At 40.2% G+C, this 13,020-nt stretch overlaps 2 protein-coding genes across 2 annotated transcripts; both read left to right on the top strand.

Annotated features, from left to right (window-relative positions):
• Positions 1–245: 245 nt before the first annotated feature.
• On the top strand, positions 246–8,767 carry six5 (SIX homeobox 5). The gene is made up of 3 exons (XM_048168498.1): positions 246–1,200; positions 4,127–5,604; positions 5,689–8,767. Exons 1-3 carry the CDS (start codon positions 509–511, stop codon positions 6,393–6,395), a joined length of 2,877 nt encoding a protein of 958 aa, XP_048024455.1. The 5' UTR covers positions 246–508; the 3' UTR covers positions 6,396–8,767.
• Positions 8,768–9,028: 261 nt separating this feature from the next.
• On the top strand, positions 9,029–11,655 carry six9 (SIX homeobox 9). The gene is made up of 4 exons (XM_048169383.1): positions 9,029–9,462; positions 9,596–10,054; positions 10,188–10,351; positions 11,256–11,655. Exons 2-4 carry the CDS (start codon positions 9,647–9,649, stop codon positions 11,389–11,391), a joined length of 708 nt encoding a protein of 235 aa, XP_048025340.1. The 5' UTR covers positions 9,029–9,462; positions 9,596–9,646; the 3' UTR covers positions 11,392–11,655.
• Positions 11,656–13,020: the final 1,365 nt, after the last annotated feature.

Here is a 13,020-nt window from a genome sequence, read left to right as displayed (position 1 = left end):
TTAAATACAACTGCCCAGCAGGTTTGGCAAACATTTAACCCAAGCGCTGGGTTAAAACAACCCAATAACTGGGTTAATCCATTTTCAACCCAACTTGAGTTGTTTTTAACCCAGCATTTTGTTTAGTGTAGATAGATAGATAGATAGATAGATAGATAGATAGATAGATAGATAGATAGATAGATAGATAGATAGATAGATAGATGTTCCTGGATGGAATAAATAAATATGGAACATGCTGATTTATGTAATTTATTGCGTGAGTTTGACTCTGAAAGGAGCTGTATGCAAATACACAAACTAAGAAAAACTGAGCATTGCACAATGGTAAAGCAGCGGCAGATTGAAACGCAGCAGGCCTGCGGTGGATGTCTAGATGGGGGAGGTTGACGAAACGCAGGGGCGTGACGCCTCGCTCTGCAGCGGCGCTCACTCGCCTACGGGAGAATGGGAGAGAGACACAGAAGGGGAGGGAGGAGGAACTTGAAGGAAAAAAGTTAAAATAAAAATGGCTTCCTTGTCTTTGGAGTCCACAGAACAAACTGAAATCGGCCCGAAGGAGTCCACGCAAGATGAAGCCAAAGTGAAAGAGGAGACGGATCCGGACGAAGTTTCGGAACAACTGCTCCAAAGCTTCCAGAACTCGGCGCTCAGTTTTTCCACCGATCAAGTCGCGTGTCTGTGCGAAGCGCTCCTGCAAGCGGGCAATGTGGATCGCCTGTGGAGATTCCTCTCCACCATCCCTCCTTCGGCCGATCTGCTACGTGGCAACGAGACCCTGCTGAAGGCCCAGGCTCTGGTCGCTTTTCACCGGGAGGAATTCAAAGAGTTGTACGCCATCCTAGACAGTCACGACTTCCACCCGAGTAACCATGGGTTCCTTCAAGACCTCTACTTGAAGGCGCGCTACAAGGAGGCTGAGAGGTCCCGGGGTCGCAGTCTAGGCGCCGTGGACAAATATCGACTGCGCAAAAAGTTTCCTTTGCCCAAAACCATTTGGGACGGAGAGGAGACGGTGTACTGCTTCAAGGAGAAGTCGCGCAACGCTCTTAAGGAATGTTACAAGATCAACAGGTATCCCACTCCGGTCGAGAAGAAGAATTTAGCCAAAGTCACCGGACTTTCTTTGACTCAAGTAAGCAACTGGTTCAAGAATCGCCGACAGAGGGACCGGACCCCGTCCGGCACCAACAGCAAAAGGTAAGTGCATATTATTTCGATTATGTGAACAGTGCTTTCTATCAGGCCCAAGAGACATTCTTGAGTCAAACTGAGAGAAGAGAGCAGTAAACAAACCTCTATTGTGTGTGTGTGAGAGGTTTACACTAGGACGAGGGTGTAAAGTGAAAATCTTGACGTGGTCTGACCAGATTAAAGGAGGTTGTTACTTTCTTATTTTATTGTATCATGTAGGCCTGTTTTATTGTTTGAACACAGATGGGTGATGCAGCTGTGAAAAAGTTAAATGTATTTCTTGCACTATCATTGTGAACTAAAGTGTTTGACATGTGAAAATGACAAGGAAGTCTTAGAAAACAAGGCTGAAAGCATGTTGCTTTGTTGTGAAATGTGAGATAGGGGCGCCAGGAGTGGCTCGAGTTTCCTGAAACTCTGCACCACAATGTCTTTCTGTCCACGGACTGTTAAATCTCAGGATGGAGAGGACATTGTGGAAATAAATAAATAAAACGGTCAAACCAAAATGTATTCAGACACCTTGAACATTTCATTCATTAATGCAGTTTATTTTTCTGTGACAGAAAAAATTATCTTAATTATGTCAGATAACACTTTAGAAAAACATGGTCAGGTCAAAGAGTCTGAATAATTTTTGTTTCAAATTTTTTTTTAATCAATTTTACTGGTATTCCACAGTATGAAGAATTTTTGTGTATAATATGTCACAGTTTCCTTTATTTTGCTATCCTCACTTACATAAATGAACTATAGTGTCTTGCACCCACTAGTAAAAATATATAAAAAATGTCTGAATCATTTTTGTTTAGACTGTGTGTGTGTATGTGTGTGTGTGTGTGTGTGTATATATATATATATATATATATATATTTGTTAGACAGTGTGTGCTGTGTAGTTTTTTTTTTTTTAGTATTTATTAGTGTATTTATTTGATCAACTAGGCTATAAACTATTTTCAATCTCTTTTATTAATCAGTTATGCTGTTTTGTTGCCTAAAAGCACATGTATGTTGTGCAAATGCATATATTTTCAAGAAAACATAATGCACAAATACATTAAATATTCAAAAGCAAGAAAATTCACATAAAAATATAAAAGTAGTACATGAAGACTACACGCAAACAAACACAAAACATACCAAGATCAAGAACTAAAAAACGAATTATAAACTAGCATTAAAAGCTTTGACATTGTTCTATTAAAAGAAAGAATTTTTTAAACGGATCAAGAAATGGTACAGATTCCATGTGTAGTATACTTTGAGGCTGATGGACTGTATGCAGTTAAAATAAATAAATAAATAAAGTCAAGGGTGTACTTTATACTGTACAAATGCTGTAAATTACATCACTATAGTCCAATTTCTAGCAAGGAAAACTTTTTGTATCTGGTATCTGGTAATCTTACTTGGTCAAAGTTGAAAAAAGAAAAAAAAAGTGACATGACGCGTAGCCAAGGATGGTGTCCGATGGTGGAATTTGTGCTCTGCATTTCACCCATCCATGTGCACACAGGCACCTCAGTTGTGGGTAATGATAGTGGAAGAAAGCGCTGTTCATTCACATCCCCCACCTATATTTCCTGCTGGTACTGAGACTCGAACCTGCGACCTTCAGGTTACAAGTCTAAAAAGGTTATCAATATGAATACCAAAAGTCAGCTTTTCAAGCCAGATACCAAAGTATTTTTCACAAACAAATAGTTAAAAGTCTATGAATAAAAAATTAGTAAACACTGTAACAAACAGGGCACTCTGGTAAGTTTGTGCGTACTGGGAATCATATTTTTTCAAATGACTTCAGATGCCTCAACACTTGTGAAGAGATGGAGACTTCAGATGACGCAAACCATTGCACCATTCCAAATTTTGCTATATATCCTAATTATTGTTAACATGTATTTGTTACATCAATGAGCTCATTGTTTCTGCCTTAAATTAATACATTGTTAGCTAACTGCGTGATTTGCATATGTATATTTCTGAAATTACATAATTTGGACACAGTCACCTCTGATAACAGATTACTCTAAACTGTAATGTTGACATGCATTTTCTGTAAAGCTGCTTTGAAACGATATGTATTGTGAAAAGCGCTATACAAATAAATGTGGAATTGACTGAATGGAAATAAAGACAAGGCACAAGGTAACACTAATTTTACATGCAGCACACAGTGAAAATGACATAAATATGAGATAGTGGGCAACTGAATACCACAGTATAGTTTGAAATCAACGGTTTAAAGTTTGTCGGTAATGCATGTACAGTGACAGCTGAACTCTCCTGTCCATGTTCAATTCACACGGACAGATGCACAGAGTCCCGTTTCTGACACATTGGCCGAACAGAAAAACTTATCAGCCGATGCCAATATTGTCAATATATCAGTTGACCACTAGTGATAATCTGGAGCACATAAAAATAACATATTAAGTGTTTTTTGGTGTGTGTGTGTGTGTGTGTGTGTGTGTTTGGCACTAATTTTAAGTTAACAGGAGATGTCTAAAAGCAGTAGAGTAATTATCCAGTAGAGGGGAATCTCCACCTTTAAATAATGGAAGAATAACTGTTCACTTCAAGGAGTTGGTAATCAAACCACTGCTTAGACTAAGGTTAAAAATGGAGGCAATGAGTCAGATTTGCAGATTCAAGACTTGCATGGCAACTGGTTGGCTCAATCTTTGAAAAATAATGAGTACACTGAGCACTAGAAGGGTGGCCAACACTGAGCCAACACTGCAAGTTGGCTCTGATCTAGGGTTTTTTGTCAGACCACATGCTTCACTGGGTCTGGTTTGTAATTAATTTGGTTCTCTCCATTGATACAGATGTCAAAAAGCTTTTGAGGATTGGAATTTATGGTAGACATTGATCGGAACTACATTAAGACTGTTTGACCAAATGTAATATTTCTGTCTCTTCTTTAGTGAATCTGATGGGAACCACAGCACAGAAGATGAAGCCAGCAAAGGAGATCTGGAGGATATTACTGACAAACCTGCTACTCAAGAGACAGGCAGCTCCAATGCTTCTCTTATATCCCTCACTGGTGCTCCTTGCAGTACTGGTCAGCTTTTTCTCAACAGCACCGGGGGATTCCTTACAAGCTCTCATCCACTGCTGCTCAATGGGAGCCCTATACTCTCAGGGGCAGGAACCGGGGTCATTATTAATGGGTTGACACTGAGCGATGGCCACACAGTAACTCTCAGTCCTGTTACAGCTAATGCACCATTGCTACTTAACGGGGCTCAAGTGATCTCTAAAGATGAACGAGGCATCAATGATATGGAGGCCCAAGGCAGCCTGCCCACTGTGGTTCTGAATCCACAAGCCAGTCTAACTAGCACAATACCTCTCTCTCTTAGTGAGGACGCAAAAACAGCCAGTAGCAATGTCTCTCCACTGGATTTCATCAGTCTTCCAGAAGCCTTGAAGAATCCAGATGGTAATCAGTCAGTGCCTACAAACTCTATGTCCTCGCCCACCATCTCCACTTCTGTCATCTCTCCCACGTCTCTTCCTTCGGTGATACTGGCCCCAAATCGTATTCCTGCATCAACAGCTAGCTCTGTGAGTTCAGTCATCTCCAGTCCCATGGTGCCATTACAGCCCACACAGCCTCCCGAAATTGTTGTATTAGGAAAGACTGACTCTCAGTTGCCAATTTGCAGCTCCATCTCCAACCCTCAAGTGCTGTCTTTACCCCAGGTGGTACCATCGATACAGGGCGTTCCAGTTTCTCAACTGATGCAGCCTACATCTGGAGCCACAGTGTCATCTTGCCCCCAGCTTGTTCCAGTCTCCCCGGTCAATCCACAGTTACCCCAAGTTCCCATTCCTCAGTTTCAGACACAGACCTTGCACATTGGTCCAAGACTTGCTCAAGCACAGCCCCAAAATGGCCCCACCACACTAAGCACCAGTAGTGCTTTATCACTCCCCCAGATGACTGATGGACATGTCACACAAGTGCTTACACCTCAGCTAGGAGATGAATCTACTTCAGCCACCCTTCCACAGATACAGACCTCCATGGGGACGCAAGTCATTCCCATCTCCTCCCCGACTCAAGTTGTTCCCATATCCCAACCCAAAGACTCAGGCCAGCCTCAGCTGGTCCCCCTGTCACTGCCTCAACTTATGCCTGTGTCATCTATTGCGGGAACTCCAACTGGAACCTTCTCCTTTCCTCAGGTGGTCCCAGCAACACCATCACTTTCCATTCCGTCCCCTGGAGGTGCTTTCCAGATTCTGACATCTGGAGCTGGAACAGGATTGAGTGTTGCCCAGGGACCGATACGCCTTAGCCCAATAGGGCCTCCTCAGAGTGTCCCTACTGGAACCATCCCAGGAGTTCAGCTTCTCAACTCTGGGGTGATTCAGCTGCCTTCTGCCTCTCCAGGTATGTCACAAAAAGAATTTCACCAGCAGTGGAAAATTTGTTTTGTTCTGTATTGAGATGTCTTCATTCTGCTTTTATCTCCAGGCAACTTCCTCTTAGCAGGTGGCATTGGGAGCAGCCCCATCCTAAGTGTTCAAAACGGCAAACTCATCCTTACTATCCCAGCTGGCATCCAGTTTGCCAGCATGCCTGTCAAGTCCGTCCCAGACAATTCGGTCTCAAGCAACAGTACCCTTGATCTCCAACCCTCAGCTGTACATCCACTTGAGAATCAACCAGCACCTTTACTCACTGCTCAAACCTCAAATTCACTACAACCATCTCATTTGGGATTCGTTGGCTCCTCTACACTTTACTGCAGCCCTGAGCCAGGGACCATTGCCAACCCAACCCCAGGAGCCTCTCCTAACACCCCAGACTCATCCAGCACTCCCACTCCTACAGGCGTTCTACAATCCCAGCAGACCCTTAGCCCTGATAGCATGCTACCACTCAGTCCAATCTGTAGCGGTGTGGCAACTGGGCCCCACCTCTCCCAGCCAGCCTGGAGCCCTGTCCCACTGTCTTCCTCTGCTGGTCTGACATTATTTGACATCCGTGGGAAAGGGGATCTTCCAGAGGACCCCGCTTTGTTAGGCCTGCCAGGAGGAGAGTCCCTCCTGTTGGGCACTCCTCCGGGTGAGGATGTGGAGAGAGATTCTCAGCTGGATGAAGTGGAGGACATGGACGGGGACTCAAAAATCCTTACACAACTGCAGTCAGTCCCTGTGGATGATGACCTGGGTTTGTAATTATCAGTTCTGCTAGATGCAGTTCATGTTAAATCTCAGCCTGGCTAGAGTTGTATTCAACCATGTCCCTGAAGCGAGAGGAACTATGATTTATGACCTCAGAGGTTTGAGTCTTTCCTCACCTTTCCTTGTGTAGGTTAAGGCTTAAATAGTGGAAGTATTCAACCTAATAACTAAGTTGTTGAAAAGAACCTCTCTCTCTTATATTTTGAATTCATCTGTGAAAACAATGTATTTGGCAAGGGCATGACTACAGGTTCAGTAGAGGAAAAGGCACAGCCATTTTGTCAGAGATGACATTTGTATAACCAATATTCACCTCTAGGAATCTAAGTTTGTGTCTACATGTTAGCCTTGATTTTGATGAATCGCAGCTTGTGGCTTGTTACAAGGGCTACCATGACTCCCTAAGTGGTAAAAAGGCACTAATATGTAAAAGGCAATCAAGATTGTTTTATCTGGGAGTGAAGAGCATGCAGGAATGCCTTCTTTTGTGCCTTACGTTTTTGTTACTTCTCAGTTTTATAGATAAAATGACTCTGAACAGAACTTTTATCATTTAAGAATAAAAGTCATATTAGGTTTTCCTCCTTGAGACAATGTAATAGAGGTAAATGTTTATGCTTGTCACAAAACTGGTATCCTGGAGTGAAATGGGTCTGAACATGAGCTAGGCATTGGGAGGTTTACTTCAAACATCCTGTACAGGTGGCTCATATAGATGCACCAGCAGCACCCTGCATTGGGAGAAGGAAATCTGATAGAACGGTTCAGTAAACTCACAGCACTGGGTGGAAGATGAGACTCGGTTGACAAACTAACCTTAAAATGTGCCTGTCACAGCTGCATTGGACATATTACATGCATCAGCTCGATTCAGGTGCTGTTTTAACTGATTTTCTTTAACATTGAATTGGCCTAAGTACCTAGGTGAGTGGATGGTACATGCATCAGATTTGTGGATGGCAGGATGCTTGGAATTTGAACATACTTTGAACATGCAGTGAAGCACTCTTACCATTTTTGTTGTTTTTATATTCTATGTATACAGTAAGTTCATGATGGTGCACTAAACTGACCATGGACATCCTGTATGTTTTGATATAACAGATAATTGACATTGGTTTCCGTAGATAAACCATTGAGCTTTACCCAAGCATTCCAGCTGATTACTATGAAACTGTATAAACATATATATATAGGCTCTAGTGTTTGAAGGGAATTGAAGTACTGAATATCAGTCTATGCAACTGTTCTGCATGATAACTGAACCCTAAGATTTGTTTACTGTTAAAAACAGCCACTTCTTACACTACAGATCCAACATGTACATGTACAGTGAACATTTTCTCTTTTTTTCTGTTTTTCACTTGTCCTGTTTTTCCTATCTTTTTATATTTTGAAATCAAATATTTTAATCATAGGATTTCCACATAGCTACAGGACATGTCTGTCTTTTTTAATTCACCTAATTCTTATCAAATGCAATTTACCCAAGGTGATTCAAAGCTACAAGTATGACTTTTTCAACACAGGTCATTAACACCACCTGACTGATTGCTTAATGCAGAGCACAGCTCTGTATGTTTTGCACATTATATAGTTTTTAAGCATTTACATTTTTTTCTCTGGCCCTACAAAATTTGGTGCTATTTTTAAACCATTCAACTGTACATTTAAGGCTTTTGTGGAATATTAGGCCTGTGAGATTTTGGTGCACAGTAATCACCCTGTGTTAACTCTAGCCTTGAGTATACCTGTCTTTTTATGTCTTTTTTTTGTTTTGTTTTTAACAATATTTAATGCATTTATCAATCATTTTTGGGTCATTCTATGATAACCTTTAAGCCGTTTCCCTCATTCTATATTAGGTTTACACTCCATTTTGTGGTATGACACAAGTGTTTTTGCTTTGTGTAGCGTCTTTGTATTTCACATTTATGTTAAATAGTTGTATTGGCTTACCAAAGTTTTTTTTTCTTCTCTCCCCCCCCAAGCACCTGGACAATATTTTAACTTTTTGGAAAGTAAGGGAATGTGCGTGTGTGTATGTGTTTGTCCCTGAGTATTGCTATTACTCTTCCAGAATGTAATGATTATTATGTTAATGCACATGTATTTTAGTCAGTAGAGTTATATTTGTTTTTTTTCTATTCTTTTTTTAAATACTTTTGCTTCATATTCATGTACAAACAGAAAAATATGCAGCTGATCAAACCAAAGACTTTTTTTTTTTTTTTTTATTTCAAAGGGAGTTTTTGTCCTTATTGTAAACAACATCTCTTTTTATAGAGGTGTGTTTTGTATCGTATAGTTATTTTATTTTTTATATTCCATTTTATTGTGATATGTAATAAACATATATAATGCTACCTGAATGCTCTGTTTGAAATCAATATAGTCATGTTTTTAGAAGCGCTTTTACTGAAATGCCTTAGCAACATAAAGATAGTTTTCCCTTCAGAAACAAACCAACACACATCTTCACATCATTACTTGCATGCATATGTATGTGTATATATGTATGTGTATATACATATATATGTATATGTATATATATGTATATGTGTATATATATATATATATATATATATATATATATATATATATATATATATATATATATATATATATATATATATATATAATATATATAGTAGATACACACTTATTTCTACCATGCAGTCTCTAACCAAATTGTCTAACAAATGCTGCCACCATGATTTGATTAGAAAATAAGATTGCCTTCATATTTAAATAAGCTCCATTGTGCACCTGACATCTTTCCCAGGTAATTGATACAAATACAAACAACACTTAGTCTGAAAGGTTTGTGTGTGTGTGTGTTGGTACCTGTCTGTTTTTTTAACCCCTATGCTCTCCGGTTACCTGCATGTACCAAGTTGTCTGGGCGGGTCTTTGTGGCTGAAGAAGGTAAAACCTGCTAAAACAAAAAAATCTGATACACTCACGGGCTGCACTTATTGGCTAACACGTCACTGGAGAACAAAAAGGACTATTGTGAGAACTTGACCTGAGAGTTTCTACACTGCATTCACATCAGAAGGTACTTTGGTTTTGCACATTTCTGTATTCTTGTGAAGCTTGCTGTTATGTGGATTTTTCAGTTTTAGTTTTCAGTTATCCTCTGGATCCGTTTAAAGGACTTTGGTAATGTAGAAGGACAACTTGTTTTGCAGAACAATTCCTCAACATCCCTTGTGAGACCTTCCACCATCCTGGGTCCGATCATGGCGATGGGCTTCTCCCCAGAGCAGGTGGCATGTGTTTGTGAGGTTCTTCTCCAGAGTGGAAGCATGGATCGCTTGTCCTCTTTCTTATGCTCTTTATCCTCTGGTTCCACTTCGTCCAACGTGTATCTGGCCATGACACAGAGTCAGGAGAGCGTGCTGAAGGCGCGGGCTGCGGTCGCCTTCCACCACTGCCGTTTTGCTGAGCTGTACGCCTTGTTAGAGGGGAACGTGTTCTCCCCGCGCAGTCACCCTCTCCTCCAACAGCTCTGGCTCCGGGCTCACTATATGGAGGCTGAACTTCAGCGGGGCCGCCCTCTTGGAGCCGTGGGGAAGTACCGCATTCGTCGCAAGTTTCCTCTTCCACGTACCATCTGGGATGGAGAGGAGACCAGCTACTGCTTCAAGGTTTTCAAGTCTGTTGGTGTAGCACATTGTTTTAAATACAATAGGTGCACAGTGTATATGATCACTGATTTAATAATCATGCTTCTTTTTGGGAGAGATTTCAAGAGGTTTTGGTTGCGTCTTCTGCTCGCAGGAAAAGTCTCGCAGCGTGTTGAGAGAGTGGTACTGCAGAAAGCCGTACCCCTCGCCACGAGAGAAACGAGATCTGGCTGCAGCCACTGGACTCACTGCTACACAAGTCAGCAACTGGTTCAAGAACCGTCGACAGCGGGACAGAGCTGCGACCAGCCGTCAAGAGTAAGAGAAACTCCCTCACTGCATATACACGAGGGGACGGACAACATAGTGGATCCCTGCTGACATACTCTTACTTTCTTAAGCACTATGAAAAGTTTGGCTTTAGACCAGAGGTTCTCATCAAGGGGATAGTTCACCCAAAAATGAAAATTCTGTCATCATTTACTCACCTTCAATTTATTCGAAATCCAAAACTGTATGAAGACATTTTGAAGAATATGGGTAACCAAACAGTTGATTTTCCCCTATATGGAAAAAAATACTATGGTCATTAACTGTTTGTTTACCGACTTTCTTCAAAATATCTTTTGTGTTCAACAGAAGAAAGAAATTCATACAGGTTTGAAACAACTTAAGGATGAGTAAATGATAACAGATTTTTCATTTTTGGGTGAACTAACCCTTTAAAATGATTTAAAATAAGACAAAACAAGCACTACATAGAGCTAAAACTACTGAAAACCAGCATATTATTTTAATTCACCCCCTAAACAACAATTATTTTTCCTTTTTGAAGAACCAGGGTTACCACTGGATATATAAATTAGCCTAATTTTAAAAGTACAATTTTTATATATTTTCCTACACCAAATTCTAATATATTTTATAGAATAGAATTAATAGAATTGTGAGTGAAAATCACTTTTTTTTAAAAACAAAAACTGGAAAGGTCATGTCCTTTGAGTCCAAATGTTCGAGAACCTCTGCTTTAAATGGTTAAAGAGCATGAAAGAAAAGCAGCGCTATTGTTTTCTAACATTGGCTCCATGCTGCCCTCTGCTGGCCACAAACAGAAAAATTCAGAACAGATCTCTAACTTCAATAATGCATTTACATATTCCTATTTGATCTCAGTATGACATGTTTCAGATTTGATATCCGAGCTATTCCTGTGTTCCAACAGAACATCAGCAGGAGCGTTCCTGAGTTCTGATGAGGAGCTCTCACCACCAGGGAGCCCCAGCGCACTCTTCTCCTGCTCCCAGCAGCTCTCTGCCCACCCGCCCCCTCTCCGACACCTGGGACCAGCACACTACTGAAAAGAATGCAGTGGAATACAGGTCAAAGGTCAAAGTTTTGACATTTAAAAGTGCTGTAAGTGTGTTTGTACATACATAAATGGCCTTCTACCTGACAAGACGACATCATTGAAATAGGTGTCTTTATCCACCTTATTCCTACGCCCCATGACGTTTAGCGCAAATTATGGGTGTAACTTCTGTTAAGCTGTAAATAATCAGTGAAAGACTCACTCTATGAATGCAATAATACATTTTTTTGTGTTTTTTACTGGGGAACAATGAGATGACATTATTTACTCACCCTTCAACCATCAAACATTAAAAGTACATTTAAAAGTGTAAAAGCATCAACAAGGTACTTTCAGCAGGCCATGAAAAAGCGCGGTTCTTTCCACAGCAATAACGGACGGGTTAAATATCACTCTAGTAATATATATCATGCAACATACTGTACGTTGCCTTAATCAAAAATGTTCATTAACATCAGCATTGCGTAATACTATTTCACAGGGATTTCCGTCATACTTACAGATAATAAATTATTACCTGTGAAAACAAACCTTGAACGAGACGTGAGGATTTGAGGAGAAAAACGAGAGATTCTTCGTGCATTCCAGTGAATTATTAATGGGATATATCATTAATTAAATCAGGAGAACAGACCACGAATGTGCAGTATATGTTTTCCTTTCTCACACTATTACAGCGGAATGCAAAGTGAAAAAAGAAAATAATTATGATGAAAAGAATGCAGCGACTGAAAAGAGCTCTTGTCACAGATATTCACAGAAATACCAAGTGTTACGTTATTCTCACGATGTCTTAAAATAAAACGTGAAGGAAAATTGACAGCTCATTCAGTCAAATTGACGGATAAGCTTTATTTCTAGGGCAACCTTGTGATTTGAAATGATTCGTTTCAGTCTTTTTGATTGGAAGTTCCCCAAACCGGAAGTGCAACCCATAAAACGCAGTAGGCTCGTCAGGAATAAGGTGGATAAATCACAGCTGTCTCTGTTGGCCCGGGACTCTGTAAAGAGCAGATCAGGGGAATCTGCTGACGCTTTTTAGCCGTCTATGCGGTTGTGTTTTCTGATGTGCGTTTGGCTGACAGTCTGGCAGAAGTAAGCGAAATGGCTGAAATCACTTACAACACCTTTAATGAAACAGAGCATCAGTACAACTGTCAGCAAATGCCATTTTTTTTATTTTACTATTTGTGTAACTTTTGTAAAGTTTTTAGAAGACATTGAGAATAAGAAAAGTAACCTTTGTGTTCCAGTGCATACTGTAGTTTAGGAAAACAAGTACATTATACTTGTGAAACTAGTGAATTAAGATTTTAACGTTTTTTTTCCATTGTATTTTTCCATTGCTACAAAAACTAAAATAACAAAGGGTTAGTTCACCCAAAAATGAAATTTCTGTCATTAATTACTCACCATCATGTCGTTCTACACCCTTAAGACCTTCGTTCATCTTCAGAACACAAATCAAGATATTTTTGATGAAATCTGAGAGTTTTTTTATCTCCCATAGAAAGCAATGAAATGACCTCATTCAAGGTCCAGAGAAGAAGTAAAGACGTCATTAAAATAGTCAACATGACTACAGTGGTTGAACCTTAATGTTATGAAGCGACGAGAA

The sequence above is a fragment of the Megalobrama amblycephala genome, linkage group LG19 (assembly GCF_018812025.1).
Source record: "Megalobrama amblycephala isolate DHTTF-2021 linkage group LG19, ASM1881202v1, whole genome shotgun sequence".
NCBI classification, from domain to species: domain Eukaryota; kingdom Metazoa; phylum Chordata; class Actinopteri; order Cypriniformes; family Xenocyprididae; genus Megalobrama; species Megalobrama amblycephala.
The sequence above is the reverse complement of the archived record's forward strand: the minus strand, read 5'-3'. Positions and strand labels throughout refer to the sequence as shown.